The sequence below is a fragment of the Furipterus horrens genome, unplaced genomic scaffold (assembly GCF_987537825.1).
Source record: "Furipterus horrens unplaced genomic scaffold, mFurHor1.1.pri manual_scaffold_7, whole genome shotgun sequence".
Classification (NCBI taxonomy): domain Eukaryota; kingdom Metazoa; phylum Chordata; class Mammalia; order Chiroptera; family Furipteridae; genus Furipterus; species Furipterus horrens.
Window position 1 is genome coordinate 109,390,839 of NW_028327177.1, and position 23,113 is coordinate 109,413,951.

Below are 23,113 nucleotides of genomic sequence, written 5' to 3' on the forward strand. Positions count from 1 at the left end.
AAAAACTAGTAGAACTAATCAGTTCAGTAAGGTAGCTCAGATTCAAACTAAACAAATCAAAGTACAGAGTGATCACATCGTAAGAAATATAACTGTTGACTCACTACATTGTACACCTGAAACTAATTTAATATCATATATAAACTATAGTTTAATAAAAAAAAAACCAAGGTAGAATTTTCTATATAACAGTTGTAATACAATGTAATGAAAAAAAAAATGTAGATATAATAAAATATAAGAAAAAAGATCCATTTACAATAGAAACAGCCAAGGACACAAGGCCCCAGGGCCACCTTGAACCAGAAACATGAAGGGCACTCAGGGCAGCTGCTCTGTTCCTCTGCTTAGAGACCTGACTAAATGGAAATATAACCAGCTCCTCTCTGGCACAGGCATTTATTGATTGGCTTTCCAGTGAAAACAACCCTGGCTATTTTTCTTTATTTAACTTGAGAAAGTATCCCAAGGTTCTCCTGGAAGACTAACTAGGTTCTCAGAAAGTTCTCTCAGACATTAAAGTATACTTTTCTTAAAAAGTGATTAAATGAATGTGACACTGACTCTAGACAGCACAATGAAACATAAAATCTATATAAAAAGAATATATGATAGAGGAAAAACAAAGTCAGTGGGGGGCATTATTTAATAAAAGAAAATGGGACAGTCACCTAAGTATTTGAAGGAAAAATCTATTTTATTTCCTATCTTATATCTTCCCAGTCAGTATAATATTAAAGATGAACCCTAAAAATAGAGAAATCCTTATCAAAGGCTGTTTCCTTTGACTTGCAGCTCCCTCCTTGAACTACACAAGCAAGTGCATTTCTAAGATGCTAAGGAAAATTACAATAAACCTAAATGTTGTCTTTATCCTTTTGCTGTGAACAAAATAATCAAACAGGGAACTACCCAGGCTCAGACAGGGCCACCAAGCAGTTCATACTGGACAGATAGACCTTTCTGGAGGTAGAGAAAGGTCACAGACCATAAAAGAAGGAATTGTATTTTTGAAGAAGGTCCCAGCCTGCAGATTCAGGCCAAGAGGCCCTCCACTTAAAAGCTAAAATTTTTAAATGTCTGATTTTCCATGAGATTCAAGCAGCAGACAGCCTGTCATGAAAAAGGAGCAGTCTGAAGACAGTGAAGTGCTTTCACAAAAAACATCATCACCAAATTACTGATCAGTGGAGACAGGACACCGGGGGCACGATTCTGGCAACTCAGCAAACAATTTGATCACCAGTCCAAAGAGTTCTTCCAGAACTCAAGAAAAAATAAGGATATGTAAATGATGAGAGAAGGCAGAGAATTGATGCAAGAGAATAGAGCAGAAGGGCAGTAACAATCAGAAATGACAGAAGGAAGTGTCCCTGAGAAGAAGACTTGAGGCTTTACTCCACAGGGATCGGAGTCTTAGGTGGTTGAGACTTTGACCTAATTCCCAGCAGACAGAGAGGAGCTGAGACACAGGTTCGTGATTTGGAGTCAGTCCTCTCTATATGGTTACCAACAGACCCAGCAGGCAAACATTTAATGCACGTATACTTGTTAAAAAGAGTTCATACGCATCAATAGACATATAGGCAATGAATATGAATAGGCAGTCCACAAAGGAAAAATATAAATGTCTAAGAAGTAATAAAAATCACATAAGTATTTAAAATACAAATTTAAACCACACACACACACACACACACACACACACACACAACCTACAAATGGGCAAAGACGCTTTGAAATGAGTAGTCCTGGTACAGGCCAGCCATAGGATGAGGTGGGCTGCCTCTCATACCGTGTTGGAGGCTGACTCCTGTTGTTCTGGAAAGCAGTCTGGAAAGATATGGCCAAAGCCCCACAAATGTTCAAACCAGTAATTTTCCTTTCTAATAATTTATCTTTAAAAATTATCCATTACTTTCAACCAAGATCAACTAAGACAATCACAATATATTGATTCTAGCATACACAAAAATTTTATTTTTATTTTCATTTCCATTATTATGCAACCATTACAAATGGTGTTTTCAAGAGTACTAATGGCCGAGACAAATACTTACAATATAATCTATAGAAAGAAAATACAAAATTGAATTTATATCATATGTAGAAAAATATGTAGAAGAAACAAAACAAAGAAAATTAACCAAAATATAAACAGTATTAACCCCTTAGATGTTTTGTTACTTTTTGATTCTTTACATTTTTCAGTATACTGAAATATTTCTACAGTGTATTAATCTTTAAAGTGATTTTATATATGTAAATATATAAATAAATGCTACTTGTAAGGCTTATAATAACTTTGTTTCATCTCCATTTTTTTTTTTCTGGTTCCATGAGCAATCACTTGAATTTTTCAACTGTTTTCTCTAGTATTTGACTCCCTGTTTATAAATAATAAACTTATACTATTATTTTTTTATTTTTAAAATCTAGATATTATCTATTGACACCAGTTAAGAAAAATGAAGATTTAACTCCCTCACACCAAATCTCACTGTACCTCCACCACATGTGAAACCCCTGGGGATGCTTAACTGTCCCACTTTACTGCTGAATCTCAGGGCATCTGTTTAGTATGAAGATAGCGAAGAAAGTGATATCAGTGATTGTGAGCAACTGAGCTTCATAAATTCTGACACTAGCAATGATGAGTTCTTGGGGTTCCCAGAAAATTAGAAGAGTACTTGAACCTTAAAGTCTCTCCTCATTTGTTAATGACAGTGATGGTGTTTCTTAATACCACTGTTGACTGCTGTTCACTTTACATGGTTGAAATATTATTCTGTTATATTTAATTAAATATTTTAGCACACCATTTGATTCAGAATATTTTTTCTTGTTCTCCTCCTCTAAACCTAGGTGGGTCTTATGGTCAGGTGAGTCTTATTGTGCGAAAAATATGGTATATGGTCTAATAAGGTCAGGAGGATAAATAGACTTAAAATGTCTACAACAATAACACATAAAGAGGTGGTAAATGGAGTTACAGAGTCCTGAAGTCCTTGTGTTGTTGAGGAAGAGGGTAAAGGTCTTAATTTACTTGGGACATAAGAATGCATATGTAAGTTTCAGTCTGAGAGAAAAAATGAAATAAAGTCCAAAGGCAGGCAGAGAAGGAGGAAAAAAAACATAAAATATGACAAAAAAGAAGCACAGAATAAGATGGTAGCTTGAAACTTAAATATGTCAACATTCACATTAAATGTAAGTAAACTTAATGTTCCTGTTAAAAATCGTTAATTGCCAGACTTGACAAAAAAAAAAAAAAAACTTAGCCATTTACAAAAGTTGTGTTTAAAAAGGAGTGTATAAAGGTTGAAAGAGAAAGGTTAAAAAAATATGCATGCATATACTAATCAAAATAAAGCTGTTGAGGTTACATTAATATCAGACATACAGACTTTAAGTCAAGAAACACTGTTAGAGTTAAAGATGCTCAATTCACAAAAAGATATATTAGAATAATAAATGTAAGCCCTGGCTGGTGTGGCTCAATGGATTGAGTGCTGGCCTGAGAACCAAAGGGTCACTGGTTTGATTCCTAGTCAGGGCACGTGCCTGGGTTGTGGGCCAGGTCCCCAGTTGGAGTGCGCAAGAGGCAACCACACATTGATGTTTCCCTCTCTTTCTCCATCTCTTCTCCTCTCTCTAAAAATAAATAAAATCTTTTAAAAAAGAATAAGAAACATATAGACAATAACATATCCTTAAAATATATGAAACAAAAATTGAGAATTAAAAGGAAAAATAGAAAACTCCATAATCATAGTGGGAGATTTTCACCCTGGCTGGTTTGGCTCAGTGGATTGAGCGTCGGCCTGCGAGCTAAGTGTCGCTGGTTCGATCTTCCAGTCAGGGCACATCAGAGAAGGAAAACTCTGACTCCAAAAAACCTCCGCTGCCTTGCGGCATACCTCTTCAGGGGAAAGGCTAAGGGAGTAAACCCCGACAGAAAATCCGGAGCCGGAGTCCCTAAGGCGGTTTGACGTTGTAGTCAACACCGGCAACTCCTGCGGCGCACCTGAAGCCAAGCTGTATTGACTCCGTCTTTCCCTTGGATCCTTCAGCTGCGAAGAGAGGGGGGGTCTGCTGCATGGGCAACAGCAGACCCTCCATATCACCCTGCCCAGGCTCTGTAGCTTCAGCTTCACTGGAGAGGACACTCCAGCGTCATCGCAAGATGTCGATTCAACACGGGAGGAGACAGATACCATGTCACTCCCGAGTCGGACTGCACAACCATTCTCGGCGGTGCAGATAGACTCTTAAGAAGTTACACCATCGTCTCTCGAGACGGACGGCTGCCGACGGAGTGGGAGATTTTAACATGCCTCTCTCAGTAACTAGTACAACAGACAAAAAAAATCAGTAAAAATATAGGTTTAAACAAAACAATTAGCAATCTTGACTGAATGAACAAAACATTGCACCCCAAAATTAGAATACACATTCTTTTTAAGAAAACACAGATCATTTACCAAATCTGGCTTGCCATATTCTGGGACATGAAGCAAGTATCAACACATTTGAAGTGAATAAAATCAATAGAGTATGTTGTCTGACTACAGTGCCACTAAGCTAGAAATCAATAACAAAAAGGTAACCAAAAACCTCAATTTGTTTGGCGATTTAAAAAAATACTTCTAGGTAAGTCATAGATTTTTTAAAAAGACAATAATGGAAATTTTAAAAGTTTTTTGTACTGAATGATTATAAAAACACTACATATAAAATGTGTGGGATGCAAATAAAGACATGCTTAGAGAGAAATTTTATAGCCTGAACCGTGTGTATTAGAAAATAAGAAAAACCACAGATTAGTTAGCTGAGCATTCACCACAAGAAGTTAGAGAAAAAATAGCAAATTAACACTAAGGGAGTAGGAGGATAGAATTAATTTAAAAAATAAGAACAGAAATAGATGACATGAAAAACAAACATTCAGTAGAGAAGATCAATAAAGCCAAAAGTTGGTTCATTGAAAAGACTAATAAAATGCAAACCTCTCTAAGACTGAGCAAGGAATATATCCAAAGAAACCTGAAAAACTAATTTCAAAGAATATATGCATCCCTATGTTCATTGCTGTGTTATTTACAATAGCCAAGATTTGGAAGCAGCCCAAGTGTCCATAAATAAATGAATGGATGAAAACGTTGTGGTACATTTACATGATGAAATACTAGTTGGCCTAAAAGAGAAGGAAATCTGACCTTTTGTGACAGCATGGATGGACCTAGAGAGTATTACGCTAAGTGAAATAAGCCAGTCAAAGAAAGACAAATACCATGTGATTTCCACTTATATTTGGAATCTAATGAACAAAATAAACAAAATAGAAACAGACCGACTCACAGATACAGCGAACGGACTGACAGCTGTCAGAGGGGAGGGGGGTTGGGAGACTGGGTGGAAAAGTTGAAGGGATTAAGCAAATAAAACCCTCATAGACACAGACAATAGTATGGTGATTACTAGAGGGAAAGGAGGTGAGGAAGGTAGAAGAGGGTAAAGGGATGACAAATTGTGACAGCAGGAGACTTGACTTTGTGTGGTGAACACACAATACAATGTACAGATGATGATAGAATTGTACACTTGAGACCTATATAATTTTATTAACCAATGCCACCCCAATAAATTTAATAAAAAAATTTTTTTAAAAAGAAAGATAATGGGAATAATACAAGGATACCCACTCATACCATCTTTATTCAGCATTATACTACCAGTCTTAAGTTATGTAACAAGAAAAATAAATAAAGGTATACGGATTGGAAATGAATCAGCAAAATGGTCAGTATTTTCAGATGGTATTATTTTGGACATCGAAGATTCAAAAGATTGCAGATAAATGATTAGACTCTATAAGAGAGTTTAGCAAGGTTACTGGACACAAGATACTAAATCAAGTATATTTCTACATGTCAGCAACAAAAAGAAAAAAAAATATTTTTTAAAATGACATTTATAGCAGCATCCAAAAACTTAAATATCTAGAAATAAATCTTACAAAGATGTGTAAGTGCTCTACAAGAAAAATTGTAAACCTTTAGAGACATTTAAGACCTAAATAAATGGAAAGATGTACCACACTCATGGATTGGGAGACTCAATAGTGTAAAGATGTCAGTTCTTTCTAAATTGAATTATAAATTCAATTCAATTCCTATCAAGATTTCAGCAGTTTTTTGGGGGGCGTGGGGGATTTAATTTTGTGAAATTTGACCAGCTCTTTCTAATATTTATGTGGAAAATGCAGAAAGTCAAAAATTGCCAAGACACTCTTGAAGAACAAGCTGGGAGGATCTGCCTAATCAGATATCAAGATATACAATAAAGCTACATTAAGCAAAATGGTGTTTTGTTGCGCAAGGATAGGCAAGTAGAGCAACAGATCAGAACAGAGAGTAGAGAAACATGCCCAGGCACAGATGGACACTTGATGTTCATCACAGGTGGCAATGCACAGTGGGGTGGACAGCGTCTTTTCTTATAAATGTTGCTGGAATAATTAACTATCCAAATGGACAAGAATTTAACAACTCATATCATGCACAAAGATCCAAATGTGGAAAACAAAAATATAAACCTTTTATGAGATAACATAGGAAAATGTCTTTGAAATACAAAATGCACTCACCATAAAGGAAGAAAAACTAATATCCCAACTACATTAAAATGAAGAACTTTTTTTTTCAAGAAGATTCTATAAAAAGAAAAAAAGATAAGCCATGAAATAAGAGAAGATATTTATGACTTATAACAAGCCAACAAAAGGCTAGTATTTGAAATATATTAAGAACTCTACAAATCAGTGATTGAAAGGCAGACAACCCAAAATATGGGCAAAAGATTTGAACAAGTACTTCACAAAAAAAACTTAAGTTTGCATGTTTAATAATATATATGAACAAAGGCTCAGCCTCAGTAGTAAGCAGGAAAGTAAACATTAATACCACAGTGAACCATAACTACAAATCGGTCGGATTGGGAAAATCCTGTCAATTAACTCCATTTGACATCATGTGGAGCAAATGAAACTCTCATACACTGCTGGTTGGAGGATAAATAGCTACAACCATGTTAGAAAACTGTTCGGCATCATCTTGTAAAGTTGCAAATGTACCTCCCCTATGACTCAGCAATTCCACTCTTAGGTATGTGTCCTAACAAATGCTGTCTGTGTGCACAAGGGACTTGCGCAAGAATTTTATAGGAACCTTGTTTCTATTTGTCTAAAGCCAGAATCCAGCGGAGTCCATCAACAATAAAATAGATCAATTATTGAGTCATATGATCATGCAGTGGAGTGTTATGCAGCAATATAACTGTTGTACTTCATGGATTTTACTCATATAAACAGAAAAAGGCTTAACAAAAGAATACATTCAGTATGATTCCATTTATAAAATTTCAGAAGCAGGCAACATGAGTGTGTTCTTTAAGGCTGTGTAAGTACATGAAATGTACTTGTTATAATACATTAGTAATAGATGTAACACTATAAAGGTAAGGAAAGCATGAGAATTAATATTACAAAAGTACGAATAGTGACTAACTTCCCTGAGAGTGGGGGTTGTGATAGGAAACTTTCAGTGTGCCAGAAGTATTCCATATCTTAACCTACGTGATCATTAGAGCAGGATATACTTTATAACTCATCGTCAAATCGGATGTGTCTTATGCTTTTATTTGAATGTTATGTTTTCTAATGCAATTTTTTAAATATATATATATTTACTAAGTCAAAATATTTTCCCACTGCATAAACCTTATCTAATTTCATCCTTACCACAAGGTCCTGTCAAGCAGGTAGTAATATTATTGCATTTACAGATAAGAAAACTGAAGTTCAAATGGCTAAGTATTTTATTTTTTTCCAGTAATTTGATAATTTGCCTAAGGTGTCCTATGGACTCCTACCCAGAGTCTTTGAGTCTTATTCATAGCTTCTCCATGATGGTTCTCTCTACAGTGTCACTGTAGCTCTAAACTTAGAGTGCCCCATTATCCAGAGCCTGAGCCATACAGCCTCACTAACCAGCACAGCCCACGTCTTCTCCAAAGCGGGCCTCCTATTCCCTTAGCAGCACGATCCTCCAAAGGCAGTGTGGGGCCTGTGCCGTCAACCTGCTTTACATCACTCACCTGCCTGGTTCAGCTAAAGCCCACCCCCTCACCTTTGATCCACAAAGTCCCCTATTTGGGCTAAGAAACAATATGTAACTATGGTCCCATTCATGATTAGAGGATGATGGTACCTTTGTTAAGTCCAGATAGGGAGAAATCATGGTGTTCCCGCAACATACTCTGACCGAAACTGTCCACATTGCTATCTGGGAGCCTTGTCTGGCTCCACCCTCACAATCTTCCTCTCAGGAGGTGTTACTCTGAGTTGTAGAAGACTCTGGAGGAGAAGAACATGGTCCCTGACGTGGCATACCCCCTTGCCTAAGGGAGCTGGCCAATCAGGAGAGAATGCCAGTGTGAGGCACGGCGATTTTAAGCACCTGCCTGAATTCAGGCTGCCAGGTGGCCAGCATCTGTAAGTGCAATGCCACTGTTCTCCTTTGCCTAGGAATGTACCAGGTGATCAGGGGTATCATCTCTCCTGTCAATGACAACTACAAGAAGAAAGACCTTGCGGCTGCCCACCACCGAGTAGCCATGGTCCGGCTGGCCCTGCAGATGTCCGACTGGATTCGGGTGGACACCTGGGAGAGTGAGCAGGTGCAGTGGATGGAGACGGTGAAGGTGCTGAGGTAACAGTGGGCATGCATCCATGAGATGACCAGGGGCCGTGGGACATGTCTGCAGAGCCCACAGGGTGAAAGGTAGGGATGGCATGTTGCATGGGCTTCAGCTAGGCCTTCTGTGCCAAAATCCAAGAAGCACTTCACCCTAGAGGGAGAGAGACCAACAGACTCACATTCTCAGAGATGTCCTGAATGAAAAAAGTCTCAAACCACTGCCCTTCAGGGTGGGGTTTCCAGAAACGTCCAGTCTTGTTTGAGCAGGCTGTACCATCTGGCTCCAGTGCCACCACTTAGTAGCTGTATAACTTTAGGCATTTGACCTAACTTCTCTGAGACACGTTTCTCACTTGCAAAATGGGGACAATAAGTCCTAATTAGGATTTTAAAGATGTAAATAACTTTTCTGACCCAGAACCACATAAGAATATTCAGTAAATGGGACCTTTTATTATTGTCTTCATTGAGCAGGTTGAAAACTGTGTGTACATAATAAGCCATCTTTTTCTAATTATACAAATCCTGGATTCTATAAACCTAGAGTTTAAAATAGGGGGGGCGGAATTTTGAATCTAGAAATAGTTACACGTTTGTTTTGTTTTCTCTTGGATTTGCTGTTGGTGCTCAGCACAAGTAATTTGCTGTTTAAAAGCCCTAGTGAGTCCTGCATGTTAGGACAATGGGTCGCTGACCAGTGTCTGGGAAACGTTACTAGGAGTTTGCTAGAGAAGCAGGAAGCCCCACCTGTCCAGGCTGTTACAGGGGATTGTGAGGTGGACCTGCCTCATCCGCAATGACAGCCAGCTCTGCTGGAAGGGATTGCACATTGTGGGCTCTGTCTTTTACCTATTGGAATCACAAGGATTGTCAGAGAATAGGAAGACAAAGAACAAGTTCAGATAATTAGCAGCTCTGTTTATAATCTGTTTTGATCTTCATTTTTCACTTATCTTCAAAGTCACTTGGAAGAAAAACATTTACCTTTTTAGTATAGGTAAACATTTAGTTACATATTCTGGTTCTTATTATTTACCTTTCAGTGGGAGAAAGAACCAGCTAAAAGCATTCAGCAGTTACAGTGTACTTCAGAACCTGCTGCCAAGTTAACAGGAAAGCAAATATGAAATAATTATTAGGGCATGTGCTCTCTTTTTTTTCACAGAAGGAATAAATTCATACCTAGATCATCCTTTCAGAATAAGCCATATAGTCAGCTCTCATTATCTAGGCTAATGGAGGAATAGAAACAAAACAATAGACAATCTAACAAATCATTTAGTTTGAGTGTGTAAGCAGGAACAGACAGATGCTGTCCTCCCCAGCCCTGTGGAGTGTGGCCTAGGGCCCAGATTTTGGAACCCAATTTACTAGCTAAGTGACTTGATGTAAGTGAGTTAGCCTCTCTGAGCCTCAATTCCTCACCTACTAATATGAGGATGACACCACCTCCTTCACTGGGTACAGCGTGAATTAAATGAGATAGTGTAGGGAAAAACACCTGGTTTCTGGTAGGTGCTTAATAATGTAGCTCCCTTCCCTGCATCCCTAATACTGGCCTATAATTTATCCTCAAAGCAGAAAAGCCATTCTTGGATAAATAGGAACTAACCACAGTACTACATCATATTACTAGTGCTTCAGCTGCAAAATGCAGGTATGAGCTAAAATTTTACTGAACACATATTTTTCTTTTTCCTTTTTTTTTTCTCTTCTTTTTTTTTTTAACTATAGCCTTTAGTCCAGTGCATCTCAGCCCTGCCTGCTCATTGAATCACCTAGGGAGCTTTCAAAAGTGTCAATGCTGCCCTGACTGGTATGGCTCAATTGTTTGGGTGTCATCCCATAAAGCAAAAGGTCACCGGTTCAATTCCTGGTCAGGACACATGCCTAGGTTGCAGTTCCATCCCTGGTAACCAATCAATGTTTCTCTCTAGCATCAATGTTTCTCTCCCTCTATTTCTCCCTCCATGCCCCTCTTTCTAAAAATAAATAAATAAATAAAGTGTCAGTGCCTGAGTATTACCCCAGAGACTGGGATGTCGTTGGTCTGCATGGAGCATCAGGATTTTTAAGAGCTCCCTGGTCATTTTAATGTGCGACCAGGATTTAGGCCACAGCCTCAGTTGCCTTGATAGCTTATATGTGAATCCGGTTTTTCACTAGTACTGAGATCCATGCAAACCAGTGGTCTCAACTCTGGCTATAGGATTCACCTGGGAAGCTTTTTTTAAAAAATGCTCACCACCACCTCCCACCAAGATTATGATTTCTCTGGGTTGGGGTATAGGCATGGGTAATTTTTTAAAAGTTCCCAAATGATTCATTTTGTTTAGCCAAGGTTGAGAATCCACTGATACAGATAGTCAATGCCATTTTATCAGATAGCTGATTATCAGATATTTTTTAATATTTGGAGTGAGCTTTGTCTCCAAGTACATCACAAAATTTGACTACTAATGTTTTTCTGAAACTACCAGAAGCACTTTTTTTTTTTTTAAGATTGAAAATCTGGTTAAAATTATAAAGTTAGGTGATTTTAGAAGCTCGGTACATCCATTCCACCCTTTGCTCAATTTAGTATCTTCTTGATGGAGTCAACAGTGAATTTCCATCATAGTAACAGTGACAAATATCACTAAAAAATAAATTCACTGTGCAGCTTTTTGAGAATTCTTTTTCTCCTTATCAGGTTGCTTATTTTTACTCTAATTTTTAAAATCTAGGCCAGCTTTCATGCTTTTAGGGCATTTGGTAACTTACTTCACTCACCTTTTCCCCGTGTTGTGGGGGAAGAGCCTTGCTCACATGCCACTTGATGTGATCCATCCATTTTCATCTCATGTGCCCCTTTGCGAACATGATCTTATGTTGTCCTCATTTCCATATGAAAAAACTGAGGTTTAGAGAAGCTAAGTTTGTCACAGTCATACAACAAATAAGCAGGGGGCAGAGCCCCAGTCTGTTGGATTCTGAAGCCATGTTCATGGCCATCTTCAAAACCAGGGGTCTACTGGTGGGAACAGCATGTGGCTGACTTTGCTCCTGCCACAGCCACCCTTTGATCAGGTGTCCTCAGAGACCAGTGGGGCTGCTTAGGACATAGAGAACATGTTGCCAGAATCAGTCCTCAGGCCCAGGGCCGGGCACCCCAGGTACCACTCAGGCAGGCAGCAAGAGGAAGTGACAGCCACTTCCCACAGAGGCAGAGTGGAGGACTATGAAGAGGAGGCATTTGGCGCTGAAAGCAATCATTTGCACAGCAGAGTTCAGAGATCTAGCTAATTATTCAAAGTAGAGTTAACTTGAAATAGGAAATAAAGTAAAATTACAATCACCAACTTTTATTGATCACCTACTATGTGTACCAGGCACTTTCACATATATAACATCTAATCAGCTCAGCAACTCTGAGCAGTAGGTGGGTTTAGCCCCATTTTACAGATTGGGAAATGGAGGCTGTGAAAGGAGCAGTAGTAACATACTCAAAGTCCTACAGTTAGAAAATGGAAGTGAGACTCAAACCTACTTCAGTCTGAGGTGAGATTTCAGACTAACCCAGGAGTGAAATCTCAGAGATGAAGCTTAGCAAAACCAAAGCAGAAAGACAAGATAGAAATACAGCCAGGCCTTAAGAAAACTCAGCTGAATCTCTGAGATTATCAGGAAGAACTTTGGACCACAATTAAATGTATTTCTTTATCCACTGCTTCCATCATTCCTGAATTCATCTGACTCTAGGTAAGCAGTTCTGGGTACTAAGACTACAAGGCTGCGTTAAATGAGCTCCCTTTTCACAATCTGGTAGGAAAGATAGACTGACAGCAATAATAATAATAGCAGGTAACATTTATTGGGCGCTTTCTAGGTATGGGCCAGTGCTAAGCTCTTCGATTAATCCTCACGACAGCTCTCTGCGATGGGTTCTCTCATTGTGCCCCATACTATAGATGAGGAAACTGGAGACAGACTGAATAAGGAACTCTCCAAGACTGCACAGCTACAGGCTGGAACCAGAGTTTCAACCCAGTCAGTCTAACTCTAGAACTCCAGCTTTTCACTGAGCCTTCCTTCAGTAATAATCAGCATCAAGCCTCTCCCCTAGCATCTGGCAGGGTAGTGCACTCCCTCCTTCATGATCTTGTGGTACTCAGTGAAGATGAGGCTGGCATTAACTTTCATGACCAATTAACAGACAAGGTCACTGAGACTCTGAGTGTTAGTGATCCACCCAGGATCATACATGCAGGAGAACATAAACTTGAACCCACCTGCTCTGGCTGCAAAGCACATGCTTTCACCACCAGGCACTACTTCCTCCCAAATACAGCTCTAGTTAATGCATAATACAGTAGGTAGAAGATGGAAGATCAAATTGATATGACATAGTGATTACCTGTGTTTGATTTAAAAAAAGAAGAAGATACAGCTCTCTCTTGCTGTGCAGAAGACAGAATGCTAAAAGCCACGCATGCCAAATCGGTGTGAGTCTAATCATATTTGAAATGCTAACGTGTAACGAGATTTGCTCTGTGCATGCACTGTTCGGGGCACTTTGTGCGTACAGCTCCTTTAATCTTTATAACCACCCACTGGAGGCAGGCACTGCCATTATTCCTCATTGTGCAGATGCTGAGCCATCCACACAGTGACCTGGAGCCACACTCTTAGCCATCATGCTCTCCAGTTCTAAGATACTAACTTATAATAAGAGCGAGCATCTCTTTCGGGAGCCTGTTGTGGGCCAGTGCCTACTGTGTAGTAGCTTATTTATCATCACAAAAGTCTTAAAAGTGGGTGTTATTATCCCAGCTTTTCAAATGAAAATTTGTATTTTGAACTCAGGTCTGTCTGATTCTAATAGCCCATGTTCTTAATCCCTATTCAACTCTTTTTTATTTTTTTATTTTTAAAAAATATTTTATTTATTTATTTTTAGAAAGAGGAGAAGGGAGACAGAAAGGGAAAGAAACGTTGATCGGTTGCCTCTCACATGCCCCCACCTGGGGACCCAGCTTTCAACCCAGGCGTGTGCCCTGACTGGGAATCGAACTGTAAACCCTTGGTTCGCAGGCCAGTGCTCAATCCACTGAGCCACACCAGTCAGGGCTCAACTCCTTTTTAAAAGTGAGATATTGAAAGAAAATGTGAAGAATAGAAATATACTAATTTCTCCCCTTTTGCGCAGGGCTCAAGGTAGGTAGTGAACTTCCTTGGACAGGGCATTCTGGAAGGACCCCACGGCGTCTGCTTTCTGTCTAGCACCTGACACAGGGCCTGGCACATAGTAGGACCTCAGCAAATATTTGTGGAATGTGCTACCTAAAAAGCAGGCTGAGACTTAACATCTGAGAGCCCCTGGGTGGCTTTGGGAGACTAGGTCGCACAAACACACCCTGAGCCATATGTTTACTACGACACAGGCATCATCACAGCGAACTGCTCAGATCTCTGCCCCAGGAGGAAGGCCCGGACCCAAGCAAAGCTGTCTCCCCGGTGCCCACAGGTGGGTGCTGACCCCCTTGTCTGTGGGCGGGAGAACTGATGGGCATAGCAGCCCTCTGGTCACAGATAAGCATTTAGAGGCCGCCTGGTTGGGGTGACACTTCCCAGGCCAAAAGGTCAAATTGAACGATGTGCCACCACCCCTGTAAATCATTATGCTAATTTGGGATTTTCTGCCCCAGCGGGGTTTACTTACCCTTGTGACCTGTGCTTGTGACATGGATTACAGTCAGGGCTACAGGAGGATAAATGGGTGAGACGCTGGCAGGGGTTGGAAAGCCTTAGGCATTTTGTTTTGGTTTGGTTTTTTGTTCTTTTGGGGTTTTTTTTTTTTTTTTATGGTGTTTTTTTCTTTTTAAATACAAAATGTACCATTATAACCCTTAAACTGAGAAACTCATTCTTATAGCAGTGTTAACTCGTGATTTACTCAGGAGAGAAAACCTGTTTTTAAAGGAATTTAAAGTTGATTTGGATCAGTGGTTCTCAACCTTCCTAATGCTGCGACCCTTTAATACAGTTCCTCAGGTTGTGGTGACCCCAACAATCCCCAACCATAACTAAAGCATAGTGATTAATCACAAAAACAATATGTAATTATATATGTGTTTTCCGATGGTCTTAGGCGACCCCTGTGAAAGGGTCGTTCGACCCCCAAAGGGGTCGCGACCCACAGGTTGAGAACTGCTGATTTGAATTTGTAACCCTGGGTTTCTTCCCTGTTGTCAACCCCTGCTGTGTGATGGAACCTTGGCAGCTATCATTTCAAAGCACCATCTTTCTCTAATGGCAGCTGTGGTCCTGGGGAGTCACATGCAAAATAAACAGAAGCACCAGGTGATGGGAGGACAGTACTCACTGGCCCCACAGGCTGGAATTCCAGCAGCCCCACCTGCGGCTCTCCCAGCTGTGGTGGGTGAGACGCTAGTTCCAGATCAGAAGAGTTTGGGGATGTCCTGGTTGAACAAACCTAAACTGGTTTCTTTACTGCAGGACTTTTCAGAACCACTACTCTGTTCATGTGCATTGTGGCTCTACAGGAAGGGGAAATGGCAGCTATTGTCACGTTTTAGTCATGGAACTCTTTTTAATGCATATTAGTATTTCTCAGAACTAGTGCTTTCCTGTACACAGATTGGGAAACACTCCTCTTAAAGGACTTGAGAATGCCACCAGGCCCTAAACGTCTCGTGCAGCAGTCCCCAAGTGCTGGTCACTCAGAGCAGAATCACCTGTGAGGCTTGTTAAAAACACGAATTCCCAGGCCACACCCCAGACCTCCTGAGTGGGAATGGCACCTGGGAATCTGCATGTTTCACAGGCGTTCTGGGGATGTGCTTTACAGTTCTGGGGAATTGTGCACTCAAGAAGGACTCTAAGGAAGAAAGAGTTACAGAGTCTTCTGTGTAACCAGCTCATACAATGTGTATTATATTCCTCTGGTCTCTGCCTCTCCTCCTGACTGCATGGGCTCCTCTCCCTGGCCCCAGTCAGGAGCACAGTCCAGTGTTAATTCTCAGCATTCTGCCTCCTTTCTGAATCATCTCTGGCTCAGCAGTCACTCCTAATAGGGTTCTAGAGATGCTCGCTGAGCACCTCCCTGGACCAGGCTCTGGGCTCAGGCTGAGAACAGACAGCTTGCCCCAGCCCCTGACCTGAGCTGGAGACAGGCTGTGAATGGTGCTGAGTCCAGGCATGGATTTGGAATGCTGCCTGGAGGAGGAGACACCTGTACCAAGACTCATAGGATCGGTAGGTTATCTGGGGTTGGGGGCATTTCTGGGCAGAAGGGCAGCTGAGCAAGGCACAAAGGCCGGAAACAGTGAGAGGCAGGGAGCCCCCAGTGATGTGGGAGGCACACTACCTGAGGCTCCCATCTTCTCATGCTTCCCTTCTCTGCAGATGCCTCCTGTTGCCTCCTCTCTTTACCTGGCCTGCCCCTCCTCCCCCTTCCCATCATGGCTCCCCTGCTGAAACCTGCCTGACCTGTGAGGCCCAGTTTGGAACCCACCTTCCCCATGAAATCAGTCCCAGCTGCTTTCACTAAGATGGACTCTCTCCCTCCCTCTGCCACAGCTCATGGCACACTCTTTTGGGGTTTCTTTTTCTAGGGGCTACCAGCCTGATCTGCTTGGCCCCTTTCTCTCTGTTCCAAACCTAAGTCCTACTCATCTCGTTCTCATCTAAGGTAACTGTTAGAAAAGGAAGTTTACAGTGAATGAAAAGTAGGCTTTTCCTTATACCAAAATTTATCAGGGGCTTTAAAAACGTCCATGCCCCTTGCCTGATATAGTTCTCTCCTAGGAATCTGGCTGAAGAAAGAAATAGAAATCAGGACAAAGAGTTACGCAGAAAGATGTTTATCACAGCAATCTTTATAATGACAGAAAATAAAAGCAACCTCAATGTTTAAATTTAAGGGAGTGTGTAAGTAAATTATACTGCATACATGGGATGAAGAATCTACACAAAGGTTTTCATGATAAGCAGAAATGCTTATGAGATAAGTGGGGAAACACCAACATACAATTCTGTATATATAATCTCAAGTACATTTAAAAATGTAAATATTTTAAAATAACCCCAAATAGTGACAGTGTGTAGGAAGCAGAATTATTATTATTGTTGTTTCCTACTTCTAACACATTTTCTATATGTTCCATAGTTGACACAGATCTCATGTTTGTAATCAGAAAAGAACACTGGAGCAATTTAACAAAGGGAGGTGGAGTTTTTCTCAGCAGAAGCTTAGCTTTTGATGAGACGGCTTGTATGTTCCTGGTGACATATTTCTAAAGGACCACTTTGGGTATGACTTGTTTTACTGTGTGCTGTTCTACTCTGGGATTGCAAATTTCGGGCTGAGCTCAGCATTTCCTGGCTGTCTGAGCCTTGCTTTGCCTGTCACTCCTGTGATTTGCAGTCCTCCTGGCCTCACCAGTCATGTGGATTGCTTGCTGCATTCTGGGCAACTTGGGTGTGACACTCGGATGGAAGATGCCTGGGTCCTTTAACAGCCTGACTGTGCTTGTCTTCTGTGAAGGTGGTCCCCGCCCTTGGCCACTGGGGCTGAGCACAGGTCAGCAACCTTTAGAGGACACATTCTCCATACAGCCCAAGCAGGCACTGACTTGTCTGGCTAATTTGGCTACTTCTCCAAAGATGCCAATACCTGGCTTCATCTTTGGTGTCCTGTGTAGACACAGAAGTCCCACGCTCCTGCGTGTGTCCATGTGGCTCATGTGTCTATGTCCATACCCTGCACGAGGCAGGAAATTCACATAGCATTCACTCCCTCACTCAATTTCCGCCTCTTCCACAGAAGGATTTATCATCCTCACTTTAGAGCTGAGGAAGCAGGCTTGTCTGCAACTACCCCGGAGTCCCAGCAGATCTGAAATTCAAACCCAGAGCTGACTGACCTCAGGGTTGGTGCTCTGTAATGTCAGAGAGTTAGGGCAACTGGACACTCAAAGACAAAGGTCCTGATGGCAGGCACTTCCCTCATATTCCATGTAAATCTCTGCTTCATCTGCTTTTCAAAGCCTGTGGCAACTCAAAGAAAGCACGCTGCCTGAAAATGCCATCCTATTTATGTCACTGTGTCACTGCTCAGACAAATCAAATTGGCAGCCTTTATTCAACACCGCGGACTTAACGTACTTCGGACTTGCATGGTCAGAGCCACTCGATCCAAAGATTTTATAGCAGTGGGGAGAATGGATTTGAAAGGGATGTGCAAGCACTCCTGTGAGGACTGCTGATAGGACTACCCAGAGTTTAGGTCGGAAGAAGACCTGCCTTTGACTTGAACAGGGGAGGTTTGAGCATTTATTCCCATAGGCAAGGGCTCAGAATGAATCATTCCTTACTGTTATTCATTGTTAATGAATCAAGCGGTACTAGTATTGAAGCTGATATGTGGAAATCATCCCCGCAAATATCTGCTGGTAGAAGAAGGGGTGTCTTCTCTATTCTCTGACCTTTGAGAACAGGGGGTGTACGCCCCAGTCCTCTGGAGACACTGGAATTAAACGTAAATCATTTAACCTCCCCCATAGGAAGACAATATAAAAGCCACACAACTCTTTGAGAGGACAGACTCTGGTCTTACGCTGTATTACAATGGTTGAATAAATAAGAAATTAAAGTAAAACCTCACTGGTGCAAAATAGTTCAAATCCACATATATGTTGGAACAATGGGAGCAGCCCAAATTGGTGAAAAGTGTGAGTTAATGAATTTGTAAATGCAGTCTTATTGATTTTAAAAGGCCGGGAGATACTTCATAAGTGTCCAATGGATATGTTGATGAATGAATCGGTGGGTAAGTAGGTGAATGGATGGATGGGTGGATGGATGGTAGCTAACACATAACACACTGTGTTCCAATTACTGTTCTAAGTACTTAATAAGCTAATTTGATTCTAAAATAATCCTACTTGATAAGCACTGTTAATATCCTCATTTACAGTTGAGATCAAACAGCTGTTGAATGACAGAACCAGGATTTGAATCTAAGGTGCCTCGCTCTAGAATCCTAGTTCTTAACCATGGAAAGTTCATGAATACGTGCATTAATAAATGTTCGAATATCATTTCATTATACCAATATTGTGTGGCTAGAGTGTTTCAAAAGTGTGTTCCCGTAAGTTCATCTGCTGAGTAAACAAGTCCTTGGCCCACCATTTCATAGATGGGAAAGTCAAGCCCGAAGAAGGAAGGCTCTTGGCTCTAGTCCCACAGCAGCCTGTGCCCAGCTGAGGCTGGAATTTAGACATCTCCATGACACTTTCGGTGTTTCACTTTCCATTCCACAGCTGGTCTAGGGCTCCTCTTAAAATTCATCTCTGGTCCATGTCCAGGTTCCTTTGAAGGTTCCACAGTAGAGGAGCCTAAACTGAATGTTTGCATCAGGTCTTTTCCCAGCAGGTGTTATCCCTGAAGCTCCTCCCAATGGAGGTTTCATGATGACTGAGAGATGCTAGTGCTCTAGAAGCCCAGCCTCTGTTGTTTACTGAGGATAGAATCCACCTCCCAAAGGACCAGAGAGCCTACTGGTTGCTGCTACCATGGACTTGATTTTTCCCTTTCCAAGCCGAGAAAGGGCCTCTCAGTTCTGATGCATGTGCAATTCCTACCAGCAGGCGGCAGCAGAGCCTAGCCGTTACAAATGCCCCACCTTGAGGCTGGCTGTCAGGTTTGAATCCTGACTACTATGCCTAAATGAGTGACCTCGGGCAAGTCACTTGCCTTTCTGTGCTTCTTTTTCTCCCTCAGCAAAACGGATGCAACAATAATACCTACCTTATAAAGTTGTTCTGAGTCTCAAGTGAGTTTATACACTGAAGGCACTTAACAATCCATAGTGCTCGTAGTAAGCATCTGATAAACGTTAGGTATTCTTTTATCAGCACAATCACCATTCAGTTCGAACAAATGTCAAAAGCCTATCCACATTGATCAGTTGTTCTAGAGATTTGTTTCACTGAAAACTGATGAAAAGGTCATCAGCTGGGGTCTTAGAGACCTTTTAGTTATACTTTATAATTAACCTTTATGATGAGGTCTCACTTAGAAGCACATGTATTAGAGCTGAAACAGGTTTTGAGAGGGGCAGAGCCTTGTCGGTCCTAGGACTTTAGGAAGCGTGCCTCCATCAGCAGATGGGGTTCTGAGTGCAGCACGGGCACCTTTGGGACCCTCAGCGTGGGATCCAGCAACCGGACTTGTGGTATGACACTCAAAATAAAAACTGTTTTGTATTAAGGTACTTGTCACTTCACCAATACAAAAGCAAAAGATTTATTGTTGGAATTATTACTTATAACTATATGTCCCCGAAGTGGCTTCAGAGTCATGCATTTTAAGTCAGGAACATAGAAACATTGCATTCCCAATGCATTCCAAGAAAAGCATTTATGAACATTTCAAATGGAGTATGTTATCTTTACTGGCCATGACCCTTCCTGTAACTTAACTGGGATCTACCCTTGTTTTTCCAGCTGTGCCTGAACTGAAGTTCCTCTGCGGGGCAGATGTCATAAAGACCTTCCAGACCCCCAACCTCTGGAAAGACGAGCACATCCAGGAGATAGTGGAGAAGTTCGGCTTGGTGTGTGTGGGGCGGGCTGGTCATGACCCCAAGAGGTACATCTTGGGCTCACCCATCCTGCAGAGGTTCCAGCACAACATTCACCTGGTCAGGGAGCCAGTGCAGAACGAGATCAGCGCCACGTACATCAGGAGCGCCTTGGGCCAAGGACAGAGCGTGAAGTATCTGCTCCCAGATGCCGTCATCGCATACATCAAGGACCACAACCTCTATTCCAGCAGCAGCTCCCTGAAAGGCAACAGCACCCAGAACAGTGAAGGAGATACAAGCTAGGGAGGGCCAGCCACTTCTCCACCGCGCTTCTCCCAAGGAGAATGCCATTAAGTTCTTTGTTTTCCTTTTATTTATTTTATGTTGCCTTTCCATTTTTGCTTTGTTTTATGTCAGCAATGATTGTACTCTGAAGAGTCTTCTGTCCCAGGAAGAGATACCTCTTTAGGGAGGAGCAAGTGTCTACATCACAAGGATGGACATTTATCAAAGAAGTTAACATGGTGTGGCAGATCATTAGGATTAGGCAAAAGTTCTCAGAACCTTTGGGTGAAGAGCCTTCTCATTTTGTACGTGGTAACTGTGCATTGAAGGCAGTTCCGCACCTGGCAGAATCCTCTGTGGGTCAGATCAGAATTGCCCACAATGCACTTTTTAACTAGGACCAGGTGCAGCGTGTTGCTCTTGATTGGAGAGATTTGACAGGATGCTAATTACCAAACAGTGGGCTTTGTCAACACCATGTTTCAAAGAAAACAATACTGAAAACTTAAAAATTTGGAAGCAGCACTTTGCTAATTCACATTGAATCTTCCATTAAGAACTGTGATCTGCCTGCTTACAGGCCATTGATAAAATTTAAACTAAAATCTTTCTAAGTAGTGATCCTCAAAAATATTTTTGATACAGCAGATATTTTTAACACAGCTATTCTATAAACACCAGGGCTTTTGATTTCCAGGTTTCTAAAAAATTGAGGTAAGACAGATGCCTCCACTGTGTTAGAGGATCTTTCTGAATGTTTAATGATTGCTTGCCTGTTTGAGTATTGACAAAGGGATAAATAATAAATTGACATCAAAAAGTACTAATGAAAAGTTTCTCTTTTTTCTTCCTTTGTTATATTATTAATGCCTGGCATACCAGCTGTTTCTCTTCTTTTTAGCTACTCCATGAAATTTGCTACTGTTCCAATCGAACTGGCATGAATTTAAAAGTTTATATTCCCAAGTCCTAGCAGCAGAAGAAGTAATTGCTTCTCAACACCATGCAAACAGCTCTCCAATTGGAAGCTCTGGGTAGGTGGCCCTGCTCAGGTAGTCCCTGAAAGATGAGAACGGGAGCCTGGTGTGTTTTCAGGATTTGTCCTTCCACTCCTGATTAGAAAGAGGTTTTGATTTGCCTAATTCTGTTTGAGTTTACTCTACGCTTGCTGACCAAATACCTAAATGCATTCAGGTTACTTCTCCTTCCTTTCCCCCTGACTCATCCTTGCTGCAGATTTAGTCATGCAGAAAAACAAAGGGTCAGTCCAAAGGAACCTAATATCTCTCCAAATATCCCAGTGTTTGCATGTGTGTCATAACGGCAATGACTGAAATTGATTTCCTGGGTCCAGGGTAGTGGGACCCTCCACTACTGCAGCCTCTACAGCTGCTGGCCACTCCCCTCTCATGAATGGCCTCTGCCCTCAAGAGGCGCCTGAGGATCCTGATAATGCAAGGGAATAGAAATCCAACAGCCTTATCCAAAAGCTGCCACAGCAAACTATGTGACTTTAACTAGCTTTCTTCCCCACTGTGAGCGGCAGCTTCCTGACCTCTGAAATGGAGAGGTTTGATTAGACATTCCCTAAGTTCTTCTCCAGCTCCAATTTTCTAAGTCTCTTGAGTGCCTCTGACTTCAGCCTGTCTTCCTTTTCTTTGGGTCCCATATATTTCTAGCCTGACTGGACGCTCTCCAAGGGAAGGGGGTCTTTGTTTTGCTTGCTGATATGTCCTAAGTGCCTAGAAATTTACTACTCCACGTGTGGTCCCAGGCCATGGTATTTACGTCCCTGAGAGCTGGTGAGCAATGCAGACTCTCAGGCTTCACCCCAGACCAACTGACTCAGAATCTGCATTTTAATAAGATTCCAAGCCAGTCAATGCACTGGCCTAGAACAGTGCCTGTGACAATAAGTATTAGTTCATTTTTAATAAGCTGAACGTATAATTGAAATCACATCGAATTTCCTCTGGTGAATATCTTCCTCCTTGCTCTCTGAGCAGTGTTGCCCGTTCTTCTGTGTGGAGTACAGCAGGCAAAGGAGAAAAGAAAACTGCAAACAGCTCTAGTGTCCAGGAAAAGGGGTAGAGAGGGAGATTATGGGTTTGAGGCAGGGTTTCTCAGCTTGGGCTATATTGACATTCTGGGCCAGATCATTCTTTGCTATGAGGGGCTGCCCTGTGCATTGTAGGATGCTTAGTAGCATCCATGGCCTTCCTCTGTTAGATGCTGGTAGTAACATTCCCCCATTCCCTGCTGTAACAACAAAAATGCCTCCAGACATTGCCACATGTCCCCTGGGACACAAAATAACCATCCTAATTGAGACGCACTGGTTTAAGAACATGGCAGTGGGGGGTATGTACATGAGAAGGAGTGCCGTTTCCCAACAGGAAAAATCAGGAAGCAGCAGCTTTAGAATGGGCTCCTCTTATTTAAAAGAAATAAAATAAAATAAAATTAGTTTGGGAGAAGT

General features: G+C 41.4%; 1 protein-coding gene across 6 annotated transcripts in view; it reads left to right on the forward strand.

The window, feature by feature from the left end:
• NMNAT3 (nicotinamide nucleotide adenylyltransferase 3) overlaps window positions 1–21,457 on the forward strand; it is a 91,013-nt gene extending 69,556 nt beyond the window's left edge. For 5 of the 6 annotated variants that reach the window (XM_090284259.1, XM_090284260.1, XM_090284256.1 and 2 more), the window contains 3 exons: window positions 8,588–8,771; window positions 14,183–14,265; window positions 20,270–21,457. In XM_090284259.1, the coding sequence (XP_090140385.1) occupies window positions 8,588–8,771; window positions 14,183–14,265; window positions 20,270–20,652 (650 nt within the window). In that variant the 3' untranslated portion in view covers window positions 20,653–21,457. The remainder of the gene's footprint in view (window positions 1–8,587; window positions 8,772–14,182; window positions 14,266–20,269) is intronic. The other variant, XM_090284261.1, reaches the window with a different exon arrangement.
• Window positions 21,458–23,113: the final 1,656 nt, after the last annotated feature.